The following is a 12,248-nucleotide window of genomic DNA, read 5'->3' as shown; positions in this document are numbered from 1 at the left end:
CCCGCCCCTTCCATCTGACCATAATCCTGCTTCAGCTGTGCTGGTCTCCTTTCTGTTTCTTGATCCCACCTGCTAGGATTATTTCTTTAACTGTCCCCTCTGCCTGAACTCCCCCAGACCTCTCCTGGCTAGCTTCTTCACTCCCTTTAAGTCTCTCTTCATATCTTATTTGCACAACGAAGCCTGTCCAAATAACCTCTTTATTACCTCAGTCTAACCTGAACTCCCACCCAGTGTTCCTGATCCTACTTAGCCTGCTCTATTTTCATTAATTCCATATCTTTTATTATCTAACATCCTACATAATTAATTTATCCCTTTATCCCTTCTGCTGGAATATAAAATCATAAAGGCAGGGATCTTTGGTTTAGTAACTTATGTATCCCAAGCACCAACGACAGTGCCTGATACATTGTAAGTGCTCAATAAATATTTGTTGAAATGTACACCCTGGGCCACGAAAACCTGTTTCTTTTAGGTAAAAGCCATGAGTACACAAAGCCCTAGAAGGAAAGCCTCTAGCACCACCTCTGGGGCTGTTAGATGCACTCCAGTCCAATCCATTGCTGACCCCTGCTGGAACCCACTGACCAAGTTGCCGTCCCTCCCTTGACTGGATGAGTGGACCTGGAACTCCTTGGGGACTAGCAGGGTGACAGGATGCTGCTGATACCCTCTCTGACATCGACATCATACCTACCCTGCTTGGAGCAGTAATAGCTGTAATCCTTCCTTTCTCTTGGGCTTTTCCTGATTCTGGAGGTTGTTTAATTTCTCTCTGATAAGAGTGTTCTCTTGTAAGGACCCAGTGAGGTAGAGGGGAAACTCTGCTCTTAGTCCCAGCTTCCGAATGAATAACTTAATCCTTACCCAGACTAAAAATTGGTGTGGGGGAGATATGTTTTGAAAAATACTAATGTGATTTTTTAAAAAATTTTTTCTTCCATGTGACTATTCCTTTTTTAACCAGAGGCATCCATTTGCCTCAGAGAACATCATGAGGACTATCGCAGGAGGGCAAAAGTAAATAATGACCCTGGGTCAGCTTTTGAAATCTATAACTAAATAAAGTCCCGAAAGCTCCATTGGGAAAGTAAAGGAAGCTCCAAACTCCAAACACTCTTAAATATTGAGAGCCAAGCATGTAGCCTGGAGAAAAGGTTTTAGTATAATCAATAGGCAGAGCAAGTCAGAGTAAAATGGTGGGCAGTTGCCACCTACTGAGGGAGAATATGAAATGTTCTGCCAGTTGGAAGAGCCAAGAACAGGGGGAAGGTCAGAGGGGTTAAGACTAGACCTACCTGGTTCTTTGATCTCTGAGAAGGATCAACCCCCTCGTTCCTTGGGTCTTGGCCCAGAATGGGTAAGATGGACAGGACATCAGGAACCCCAGATAAGTTGAGGTAGAATCCGGGACATCTGGGTGGTCCTTCACCTCCACTCCATGTTCAGTGTGGTGCTGGGGCCACGTGGTGCCCTTCGAGAAGTAATTCTGAAATGGCTAAGAGGTGTCTAGGTAGATGGACCTGCGTCTGCACCCAGTTCCCTGTGCTTTTGTGTGGTATGAAGGGGAACCCGAATGTCTGTCAGGCCCCGGAGAGAGGGTGCAGAAATGCTGAGGGAACCCAAGGTCCAGAACGGGTCTGCAGCTGGGGTGAGAAAGTCGCATTCAGCAGAGACCTCACGGGGAGAGGTTACAGCAGGACCACAAGCTCCAGCAGCGAGTATGAGAAAGGCAGCCAAAAGAACCAGACGGGACCTACTGAAATTTTTTGGGCACAAGCACTACATGCCCAGAGATCCCCAGAACAGCCGCACAGCGTGGAAGGTGAGTGAGGACCCAGAGAACAGCACGGCACACAGCTCTGAGACTGCTAACCCTTTCTGCCCTCACGAGGATGCATAAGCTTGCGGCATTCAGAAACCACGGTGGGAAGGAGGGGGAGACCCTTGGAAAGAGGAAGCCCTGGGAGAGCGTTTGACAAATTCGAGTTTCTCTTCTGTCAAACAGGAGTAGGAGCTTGTTAATAAGATGCAATTAGCTATAGGTAATACAGGATGCTACCACCCTGTAAATGTCATACAATTTTGACTGGTTTTCTCGGTCAAGCTCTGGATCATCAAGAGCTGCTGTGGAAAAAGAGAGAGAGACAAAGAGAAGGAAGAAAGGGCTTCGGGGTGTGTGGGAGGATTTTCCTGGGGAGATTGAGATGGGCTAGATTCCTGTACGATTGAACCTTTGCCGCTCCGCCCCGCCCCGCCCCCGCCCCACATTCCCTGACTGGAGCTTAGAAAATGAGAATGGGTCTCTGAATTCCTAATGAAGGGTGAGAGGAAGAAACCCCTGTCCAAGTCCAGGCATAGGCACTAGAACTCCCAAGCCGACACCCCTAATACAGGGCAAAAAGTTCTCAATTGCTTTAGATTCTTAGTGTACTATACTTTTTCTCCATCTAAAATAAATGATCTCTGCCCCACTCATGTTTTGTGCTTTGGATTTTATTTTGACTCTGATATTAATCTTGTCACACCTGCTTGCTTTTATTAAGATTTGCCTGGTGTATCATTTCCTATCCTACCATCTGCTTTTGTTTTTTTAGTATTTTCCCCTCTTTGAAAATATTTTTAAGTGATTTATTTTATGTAAGCAATACATGAAGGTATTCTTCTTTTAAAAGAGTGAAAGCATTATCTATAAAGTTAAGGACCCACTGACTTTTTCTCAGTCCTGGTTCTTTCTTTAAATGTCCTGTTACTGTGTTTGATCACTTTTTTAAATCCTTAGCTCTTAAATTTTTGGTTTCTATACATACTGGATATTAACCCTGAGCCTGTTAAATATTTTTTTCAGGGTATACTTTGACATTTAATTTTATTTAGGTTTTTGGATGTAAAACATTTTAGAATTTTAATGCACTCAAATCTGTCTTTTTTTGTCTTAAAATTTTTATTTTAGAAATGTTCGTGTCTTAAGGTCTTCCTTATTCAATGATGATTTTCCAGATTTTTAAATTAATTCTTTTTATAGCTCAAAAATGTTTAGGTCTTTACTACCTGGAATTAATTTTTTCTGAAAGATCTGAGACAGAAATGTGTTTTATTTATATATCTATTTTTATTTATTTATTTTCATGGAAAGCTAACTGTCTCAATAGCATTTATTGACTAGCCTTTTTCCCCCCCTGATGTTAAGTGCCATCTCTTATATGCCAAATTCCTCTATATTCACAGGTCTAGTTCTCAGTTCTTTATTGAATTCCACTTATCTATTTGTCTATCTCTGTACTATATTACACTGTTTTGATGACAACAGCTCTGAAATATTTTGATATCGAGTACAGCAACTCTCCCTTCCTTCCTCTCCCACGGCCACCCCACCATGATCTTCTATACTATTTTCTTCAAAACGTTTAATAAGAAATTTTGGGGCGTTTTCATTGGAATTAAATATACAGATTTGAGAAAAGGAGTGACGTCTTTATAGCATTGAGTTTTACCATTCACAAACACATTATTTATCTCCACTTAATCATATTTTCTTTTACGTCATTCAGTAAACATTTTATAGTCTTGTCTATAAAGGTTCTTTATTTTATTGATATTGTATATGGAATCACTCAATTTATTACATTTTCTGATTGATAATTGCTGGTATATAAACAAATAATTGATTTTCTCCTTCCTTTGATTAATGTAGTGAATTATATAGACAGATCTCTATTATTGAATTAATCTGGCGTTCCTGAAATGAACTTCACATGATCATGATGCATTATTCTTTTTCATTTACTGCTGAGTTAAAATTTCTAGGATTTAATGGGATTTTTGTCACCATCTCTATAGATAAAAGTGCTGCATTTTTTTTTCTTGTCTCTCGTCTTGTTTTAGCATTAAGGTTAGCTTAATATAAACTGGATAATTTTCTTTTTTTTTTATGATTTGGTACCACTTATAAATGATGAAATCTATCTGTTTCTTGAAGGTTTAGAGAATTTGCCTATACAACCATCTAGACCTAGTGCCATTTTGGGGGATAGAGCTTTGACTACCATTTCAGTTTTAGATTTTCTACATCTTCTTAGACCATTTTGAAAATTTATATTTTCCTATAAAATTGTCTACATATTTTTCAACTCTGAATATAAAATTGTTTGTATTATTTCATTGAAATTTTAAAAACTGTGTTATGATTTTATGTTCTTTTTTACTCCCGATAACTTTTTTGTTTTCTCTCATTTTTCTTAAATCATATTTGCCCAAGAAATCTGTTTATTAGGCTTTTATAAAGCATTTTAACCAACTCTATTCATTTTTTTCCCCATTGATTTTTACTTTTATGTATGGCAGTGTTTTTCAAATTTTTTTCATTTTCATCCCTCTAGGAGCTTTTTTAGACAATTTTCCCCCTCCTACCCAAATCTTAAACTACATATACAATGTATATGTGTTATGTAGTATGGTCTTTTGGGGGGCCACAACCATTGTGATATCATTCTCTTTCTCCCTCAAGAACCAATTTTCACTCCCTTGGGAGCAGTATCTTCCCTATTGAGAGTGCATGGTCTAGGGTAATGTCTTTTTCTACTTTTAGGGGGTTTGTTTTCCTTTTCTTCAAGAGTTGAAAGCTTAGTTCATTCACTTTCAATTTTTTTTTAAAATAAAAATTTAAGGCTATATAAACTGCACTTCCTTCCCAGGCACCAACTGCTTGCATCTATGTAGTACCTTTTGCTAGGTAGTGCCTTTGGTTTTCATTCAGTTCTAAATTTCTGCAATCGTCCCTTTAATCTGAGTTATGTAGAGGTTTGCATTTACATTTCTCAATGCATGGATTTTAGTTCTACTTTTGTGGTATTTTTATGTGGCTGCCTGTCTGGAGTTTGTTGAGACTGTCATTCTATCTTATCATGTGGTCAACAGGAATGCCTGCAATCTTTCAACATTAAGTTTGATGTTTACTGTAGGATTTCAGTGAGTAATCTTTATCAATTTATCTTGTTACTACTTTGTTAAGGTGTTTTAAATTAAATCACAAATTGGTGTTGAGCTTTAACAATTACAGATGGTCCTCAACTTACCACGATTCAACTTACGCTTAGTTGACTTCACGATGGTGCGAAAGCAATACACATTAAATAAAAACTGTACTTTGAATTTTGAAATATCTTTTTTGCGGCTAGCGATATGTATACTCTCTTGATGCCAAGCAGCAGCAGTAAGCCACAGCTCCCTGTCAGTCACATGATCATAAGGGTAAACTCTATAGCATACTGTATTTTTTGGACATTGTGTTTTGTGTTTTTGCATCCCATCATGTCTACAAAATGCCCATCTGTGTCTCCTGCTTCTGGTGAGAAGAGGAGGAAGACAATTACTCTTGAACTGAAACTCAGCATAATTGCCCAGCATGAAGGCAGCAAGCCATAATTACATAAATTACATGAGATATTCAACACTTTATTATAAAATAGGCTTTGTGTTAGATGATTTTGCCCAACTGTAAGCTAATGTGAGTGTTCTGAGCACATTTAAGGTAGGCTAGGCTAAGCTATGTTCAGTATGTTGGGTGTATTGAGTGTATTTTCGACTTAACAGTATTTTCAGTTTATGATGGATTTATCAGGATGTAAGCCCAATGTTAAATAGAGGAGCATCTGTACTTGTTTTGGAACCAAATGAGATGATCATGCCTTTTTTCTCCCTAATTTCTTTTAATTTGATTACTTCGATATATTTCATGTGTCTCATCTGCCTTATGCTTTCCCTTAGAGATCTAACTGTGCATTCTCCAAGCCATATCTGTATTCTCACTTACAATGCTAATATCACTGAGATGATGCTAAAAATGGTGGAAGCATGTCTACATTTTCTGTAACCTTATAGTATACCTAACTCAGTGCTGAAGAGATAATTTCCCATTGCGTTCTCTGCAGCTTCAGGTAAGTACCTCTAAGTATTTCCTTGGATCTGAGATCCCTAGTGGAGGTGGGCATTTCTGCAATTGCCCCTTTTGTCTCTGAAAGCTTGCTTCATTCTTCTGTTATATCTCTTCGGGTTTCAATCACCTCCTCTAACTTAGTAATGACTAAACTACCACCCTCTTTTATAATCCCATCTTTAATATTGGTTGTCTCCTGGTCTTTCTTATTTTCCCATTTGTATTGTCAATTTTGTCCTTTCAAAACACCACCTTTCTTCTAAAGAAATCCTTCTCTTCTTCCAGCTCAATGGGCCTGTCTTCCTTTATTCATTTTTCACCCTCCCACTGCTTCTGTTTTGACTTCAAAGTCTAAATATGTATTTGAAATAAATATGGCAGCTACGTGATTTCCTGAATAGACCTGATTTCTAGGGAGAGAAGAATCCAGGCACAACCCTTTTTAATACTCTTCCTAGTTTCTGGGATTATAATAATATTGCTTCTCTCTACCCCAAACTCCGATATAACAAACATTTGCATTCCTCTTTTTATATTTATGATTAAAATCCAGCATTCCTCTGTGATTGAACACACAACTTGAGTTCCTGAAATTCCACTGTCAGGTCTTATGTAGTGAACACATCTAGCATCAACTTGGGACATAAAGAGAAAGTGTCCCTGGATACTTCATATGAATGAAAGATCTTGGCCCCTCCCACAGGATTCCCCCCCGACCCCCCGACATATAAAAGGAAGCAATTTAAATCAAGATAAAAGGGAACCAAATTAGATGAAACTGATCTAATGTGACCTGCTAATACCCAGCACAATTTAAGGGCTACAGCCTCCCAAACTTGTGTTTGCATTGCACCTTCAAGTCCTTGTCTGCAATTCTGGCTGAGAATAAAGGAAGCACAAATTGTTCCACTCAATAGTGCCTTTTCCCTTCTGCAGCAAACCTGTCTTCACTGTGTCTACAGGAATCGAAGTCAACCACAGTGGCCTGTGTAGCCTACTTTTACAAAGCTTTATGTCCAGTACTTTTAAAAAATAGTGACTCACCTGTGGATGCGAGCTACCATGAGCAGCTAGAACTTGAAAAGGCTGAATAACTCAAAGGCCCCAAATCGCTAATGAACGAAAGCCCTGTTCCCTGGTATACCAGGTGTCCCATCTCCACACATCTTATTTTGGTCCCCTAATTCTAGCTGGAGTGCCCATTTCTTCAAGATTTAACAGCCAATGCATATTTGCATGTGTTGGGGCTTAATGGAGAAAATCATATTCCTTCCCTCTCTAGGTTCTCAACAAACTGAGTAATAGATACAGGAATCAGACAAATGAGAGCATCAACGTATCGGTATTTTGTTGATGAATCTGTATCTATGGCCAAAATTGGGTTTCCTAATACCATCCCTCCACTGCCTCTCCCACCCCTCCCAATTCTTGATGTTGGGATTACCCACCCAAAGCAGAATATATAAATGAAACACTTACCTGGAGAGCTGCAAGGGGGCATGGCTGCTCCAAAAGTGGAGACAGAGAGAGGTGGTCTTCACACCTGCCTCTGGAAGGCAGGCCTGGGCCTCAGCAGGTGCATATGAAAGCTGGATCTGAGTGGAATGCATACACATTACAGGCAAAGAAGTGCAAAAGAGAGAAGAAAGTGAAGTGTGTATGTGCGTGTTTGTCTGTGTAATTTGTGTGTACAATGACTCTCTTTCCTATGTCTCCATCAGAAAACACAATCTTCCTTTGAGAGCAGTGAGTAAGAGGCAGAGACAGCGGCCCAGAGTGACACTCTAAAATGGTTCCCTACTTGGAGAACAGGGGAATAGGGACAAACAATAGATTCTTGTCCCCCGGGACAAGGCCTGTACTTTTCATCCAATTCCCTCACACCCAAGATATGACTTGGAATTTATTCCCAGCTTCCAACCCAGATTTAAGGAAGGGTTCTATTAATAGATTCGGTCACTAGGTCATTCCTACATTAGAACTCAAGATGGCAGGGGTAGGGCAAGGGCCCAGAGGTTCAGGCTGACCCCAACCAACCCCCAGACACAGTCACTCACTAAACTCCATCTGATTAACAAAAAGAAGAAAAAGAAACACCGGTAAAATTAGGAAACCCCTTCCAAGGCATTTCACTAATAACTGTTTCTCAAGAACTGTCTGGCGGTGACCAGAGTGAAAAGGGTAACGGCAATACCCAAGACTAAGAAAGACCAGCCTACAAATCTTGCCTCCATTATGTGGCTACTCCAGTGTTCTGGTGTTCCCCTCTCCATCACCGCAAGTCCTAGGAGGAGTCGTTGAAAGACATGCCGCATTCGGATTGTCAGAAGCCATCCCCAGACAAAAGTCCCCAAGGCAGAAGAACCCAAAAAAGGACACTACTTGGGAGCTTGAGAATGAAAAGTTATTTATCAAAGGGTGGTTGGAAAAGCCAAGCTTTCTTGAGCCCGATTCCAGAATGGTCAGTGGGAGTCTCTCTCATGTTAGTTTCATTGGTCCATCTACCCAATGGCAGATCTTCTACTGAAGGGGACAAAAGGAAAAATCATAGTCCTCAAGGGGGCCTGGAGTGCCCCTCCTATTCGTTTCCAGCTGAGGAGACAAACAGAGCAAAGGGAGGACTCTTCCCACCACCAAAACCCACCTCCACAATTGGGGGCCTTCTCCTCCCACATGTTACTCAAAGAAAGACCCACTTGCCCTGCTTAGTCCACATAAGGAAACACTGACCCTCTTTAAGGTAACAGGCCATACCCTTTGGGTCCGTCCTAAGAACCCTTCCCTCACTTAGCATAGGAGCACTTAGTAGAGTCTCAATGTCAGGCTTGTACCACTCACTCTCTCGAGGAAACTGGAATGCCCAGAACCAGAAAAAAAGAATAGAATTGGGATTGAAAATTAACCTATCAAGTCCAAAAAACAACAACTTTCCCAAGATGCCAAAGAGTCATTCCCACTTTAAGACCACAAGGTATAGGAGGGAATGGACTCAACCTGCTAAGAAAAGGGCTTTCAGGTTAAACACAACAGGCAAAAGGTTTGGCAGGGACCAAACATTTGAAGAAACACAGAAGTGACAGGAAATAGGAAGGGAGGGGATCCTGGTGCTAGGAAGGGGAGAGTAGTGTACATTGACTAAGGTGACAGAGAGAAAGGAGGTAGGGTAACCAAGCATGAGGGAGGCAGCGTAACCAAGCAAGTCACTTAGAAGGCCAGATACCTAAGTTCTAGTCATGGCTTTTGCCAGCAATTTAGCATGTAACTTTGAGCTTATCTAGGCTTCAGTGTCTTCATCTGCAAAATAGGGGAAAGCGGTTTTAAGTAGACGCCCATTACAGTCCTTTGAGATTAGGGCATCCTTCACAAGCGCGACTGGAGGACTATTACAAGATATTCAGGAGGGGGCCAAGGGGAACCTTACCAGAGCAGGAAATGCCTGTCGGCCCCATTTCTACCGAAAGGGTCACATGGATACACATTCACACATACATAAGCAAAGTGGCCGATATCCATAGCAGCAGAAACACATATAGGAAAAAATAAATACTGTTGATGCTCAATTCCTGCATTGGGGGAGAGGGGTCTGAGGGTGTAACTTGGAGAAACTCCAAGGTCAGGGGAGAAGGGCCCTTTCATTTGATAATAATTTTCACCTTGCTGTTCCTTCCCCAAATCCAGGACAGCCAGCTCTTTGGAAGCCACTCTCACCTTCCCCTCATCAAACCACCAACTCACCTGTTGCTGAAACAAAAATGCACAGACCCCCAAAGAAATAAACCACTAGTTAGCCATTAAGAAACGAACAGAACCTACCACACCTGAGATTACTTGGAGTGGGCAGCTGGAACCACATTCCCTATTTCTGTGGATGTTGCTTTGGACCTATCTCACCCAAAGTCAACTTGGGTTCGCCCTCTGGGTGAAAGGAGAACTAGCCTGGCGCACCCTTTTATTTCTGATGCTTTTATGGTTGTTTCTCAAAATTTAAGCCAATCTCGTTGCGAGAGTGGGCCAGGAAGTTACCCTTCCCGAGTAGGAATCCAAATGGGAAGAAAGGTCACCACGCCAAGTGCAGGGTTCCAAACCACGCAACAGGACCTGCAAAACAGACTCGCACCACTCCCCAGACACCAAGAAGCATCTCCCAGCCATACATCCACATGGACTCTTACATGGCCTCTCCTAGCAGAGGTAGCTGGGCAATTTGGGAGTGGAGGACATCAACCTCCCATCAACCTGGGATCCCTGTTTTAAAAATACTAAAAATAAATTAGTAAACATTGCTGTTTACAGAAATAGAAATCATTTCTGTTTCCAAAGGCCTCTCACAACCCCAGTCCTGGACTGCCACCCCTGATACCCTCTCCAAGGTCCGCCCTGGTGGGTGGGTACGACACCAGAGTCCTTTAAGACTGGGAGCTCTTCAGGCACCTGAGAATTCCAGTTTCACATCTCTGCTTCCACGGAAGGGAGAATCTTCAGGACTCTGGAGAGTACCGGCGTTCATCCCTTCTCACCAGTTCCCGGGGGCTCTCTTGAGGCAACCCCCTCTTTTCGAACGAGATACATGCTGCGAGAATTCCTGCTATTTTCGGGCTCCCAGTCCCTCCCCAGGGTCCAACACGACTGTCTGGACCCACCCTCAGAGCGGAGAAACCAGTCTGTGCCTTGGGCATTCGACTCTGGGAAAGAGGGATGGGCAGAGAGAAGGCAAGGACAACGGCCTGGGGGCATCGTCCTCGAAGGGACGACTAACAGCAATGAGTGTCAGACAGGCAGGCGGTGAGGCTGGGCGCCTGGCCGGGGACGGAGCCGGAGCTGTCCGCCAGGCTGGCGGGTTGCGCTTCGACGCGCGGCGTACGACGGCGCCCCCGGTACTCGATCATGTCGGGATGATAGGCTGGGTGGCGGCGGGCATGCTTGGTCAGATGGTCGCTCCGAGAGAACTGCTTGGGGCAGAGCGGGCAGGAGAAGCGCTTCTCGCCCGTGTGCGTCCTGTAGTGGCGGGCCAGCTCGTCGGAGCGCGTGAACTTCTTGTCGCAGTCGAGCCAGTCGCAGGAGAACGGGCGCTCACCCGTGTGGGTGCGCTGGTGGGACTTCAGATGAGACGACTTGTAATAAGCTTTGTTGCAGCCCGGGAAGGGGCAGCGATGTCGCTTCGCAGCAGGTGTGACGGGCCTCCGACGGGGTACCGGACCCGTGGCGGGGGCGGGGCGCACGCCAGGGGCCCCGCCAGACACCGCACCCAAGACGGCAGGCGCTCCGGGGACCGCGGGCGCGCCAGGGACCTCGAGCGCGCCGGATGAGTGCGCGAGCCCGGAGACCTCCGCCGCGCTGGTGGCCGGGGCCGGCTCTGAGCACAGGGTCGGGCCAGAGCACTGGGTCGGACCGGAGAAGCCGGACGAGGCGCGCGGAGCTTCCCCGGAGTTCTCCCCGAAGCCCTCCCCAGAGCCACCGCGCAAGTCAGCCAAGACGCTTGCAGCCAGCAGGTGGGGCGCGGCGCCGCCCGCGCCGGGGCTGGGGGCGGGGACCTGGGGGAGCGGGGGGACCGACGCGGGCCCCGGTGGCCCCGGACCCGGCAGAGCGGACTCCGGCGGCGCCGCCGCACCCACCTCCGAGCCTGCGGCTCCGCCCGCGCCCTCGGGGTCCGGCGGGCGGCGGTGAACCACGGCGCCCGCGGACATGGACACCAAGCACTCGGCGGCGAAGTAGTCCAGACACGCCACGGCGGCTGACATGCTGGCACCGCCGCGCCGCCGGCGAGCGCCGTCCGAGCGCGGCCGGCCGCGGGCGAGAGAGTTCTCGGGAGCGTCCGTCCCGCAGCCTCGGAGCGAGAAGCAGGAGGCCCGGTGCGCGCCGCCCGCCGCCCGCCGCCCGCCGCCCGCTGCCGCCGCCGCCGCCGCCGCCCGCGCGGAGCCCGCCCAGCCTGACGCGCCCCTGACGCACCGAAGCCCGCGGGGGCGGCGGGACCCGCCCCGGCCCGCAGGACACCCCCTCGGAACGCGCGGCCCTCCGGCCTAAGTCCTTTTTAACAGCCTAAGAAATTATCTTGTCTTCGCGTTCTTGCCTCTGCTGGCGAGCCAGGTAATTTTAATAAAGAGAAAACTCCCCGATCGTAACTTCTGGGCAGCCTGCCGGCTTCGCCCCCCCTCGCCCGCTGGTCCTCCGCCAGCTGGGTGTCCGGCGGAGTCCGAGAAAGTTTTTTTTTTAAGGAAAAAAAATCGCTAATACCTGACCTGTCTTTCGATTCATAATCGCGATCGTTAGGAAAGCGGGCTGGAATTACATTTCACTCTGTCCACCGCTGTCA

General features: G+C 45.5%; 1 protein-coding gene across 1 annotated transcript; it reads right to left on the bottom strand.

Moving 5' to 3' along the window:
* Positions 1 to 10,299: 10,299 nt before the first annotated feature.
* KLF14 (KLF transcription factor 14) lies at positions 10,300 to 11,676 on the bottom strand. Its single transcript, XM_039860851.1, has one exon. The coding sequence runs from the start codon at positions 11,674 to 11,676 to the stop codon at positions 10,690 to 10,692; it is 987 nt and encodes a 328-aa protein (XP_039716785.1). The 3' UTR covers positions 10,300 to 10,689.
* Positions 11,677 to 12,248: the final 572 nt, after the last annotated feature.

Source organism: Pteropus medius, unplaced genomic scaffold (genome assembly GCF_902729225.1).
Source record: "Pteropus medius unplaced genomic scaffold, Ma_sr-lr_union100, whole genome shotgun sequence".
Taxonomy (NCBI): domain Eukaryota; kingdom Metazoa; phylum Chordata; class Mammalia; order Chiroptera; family Pteropodidae; genus Pteropus; species Pteropus medius.
This window is presented reverse-complemented; position numbering and strand designations above follow the sequence as displayed.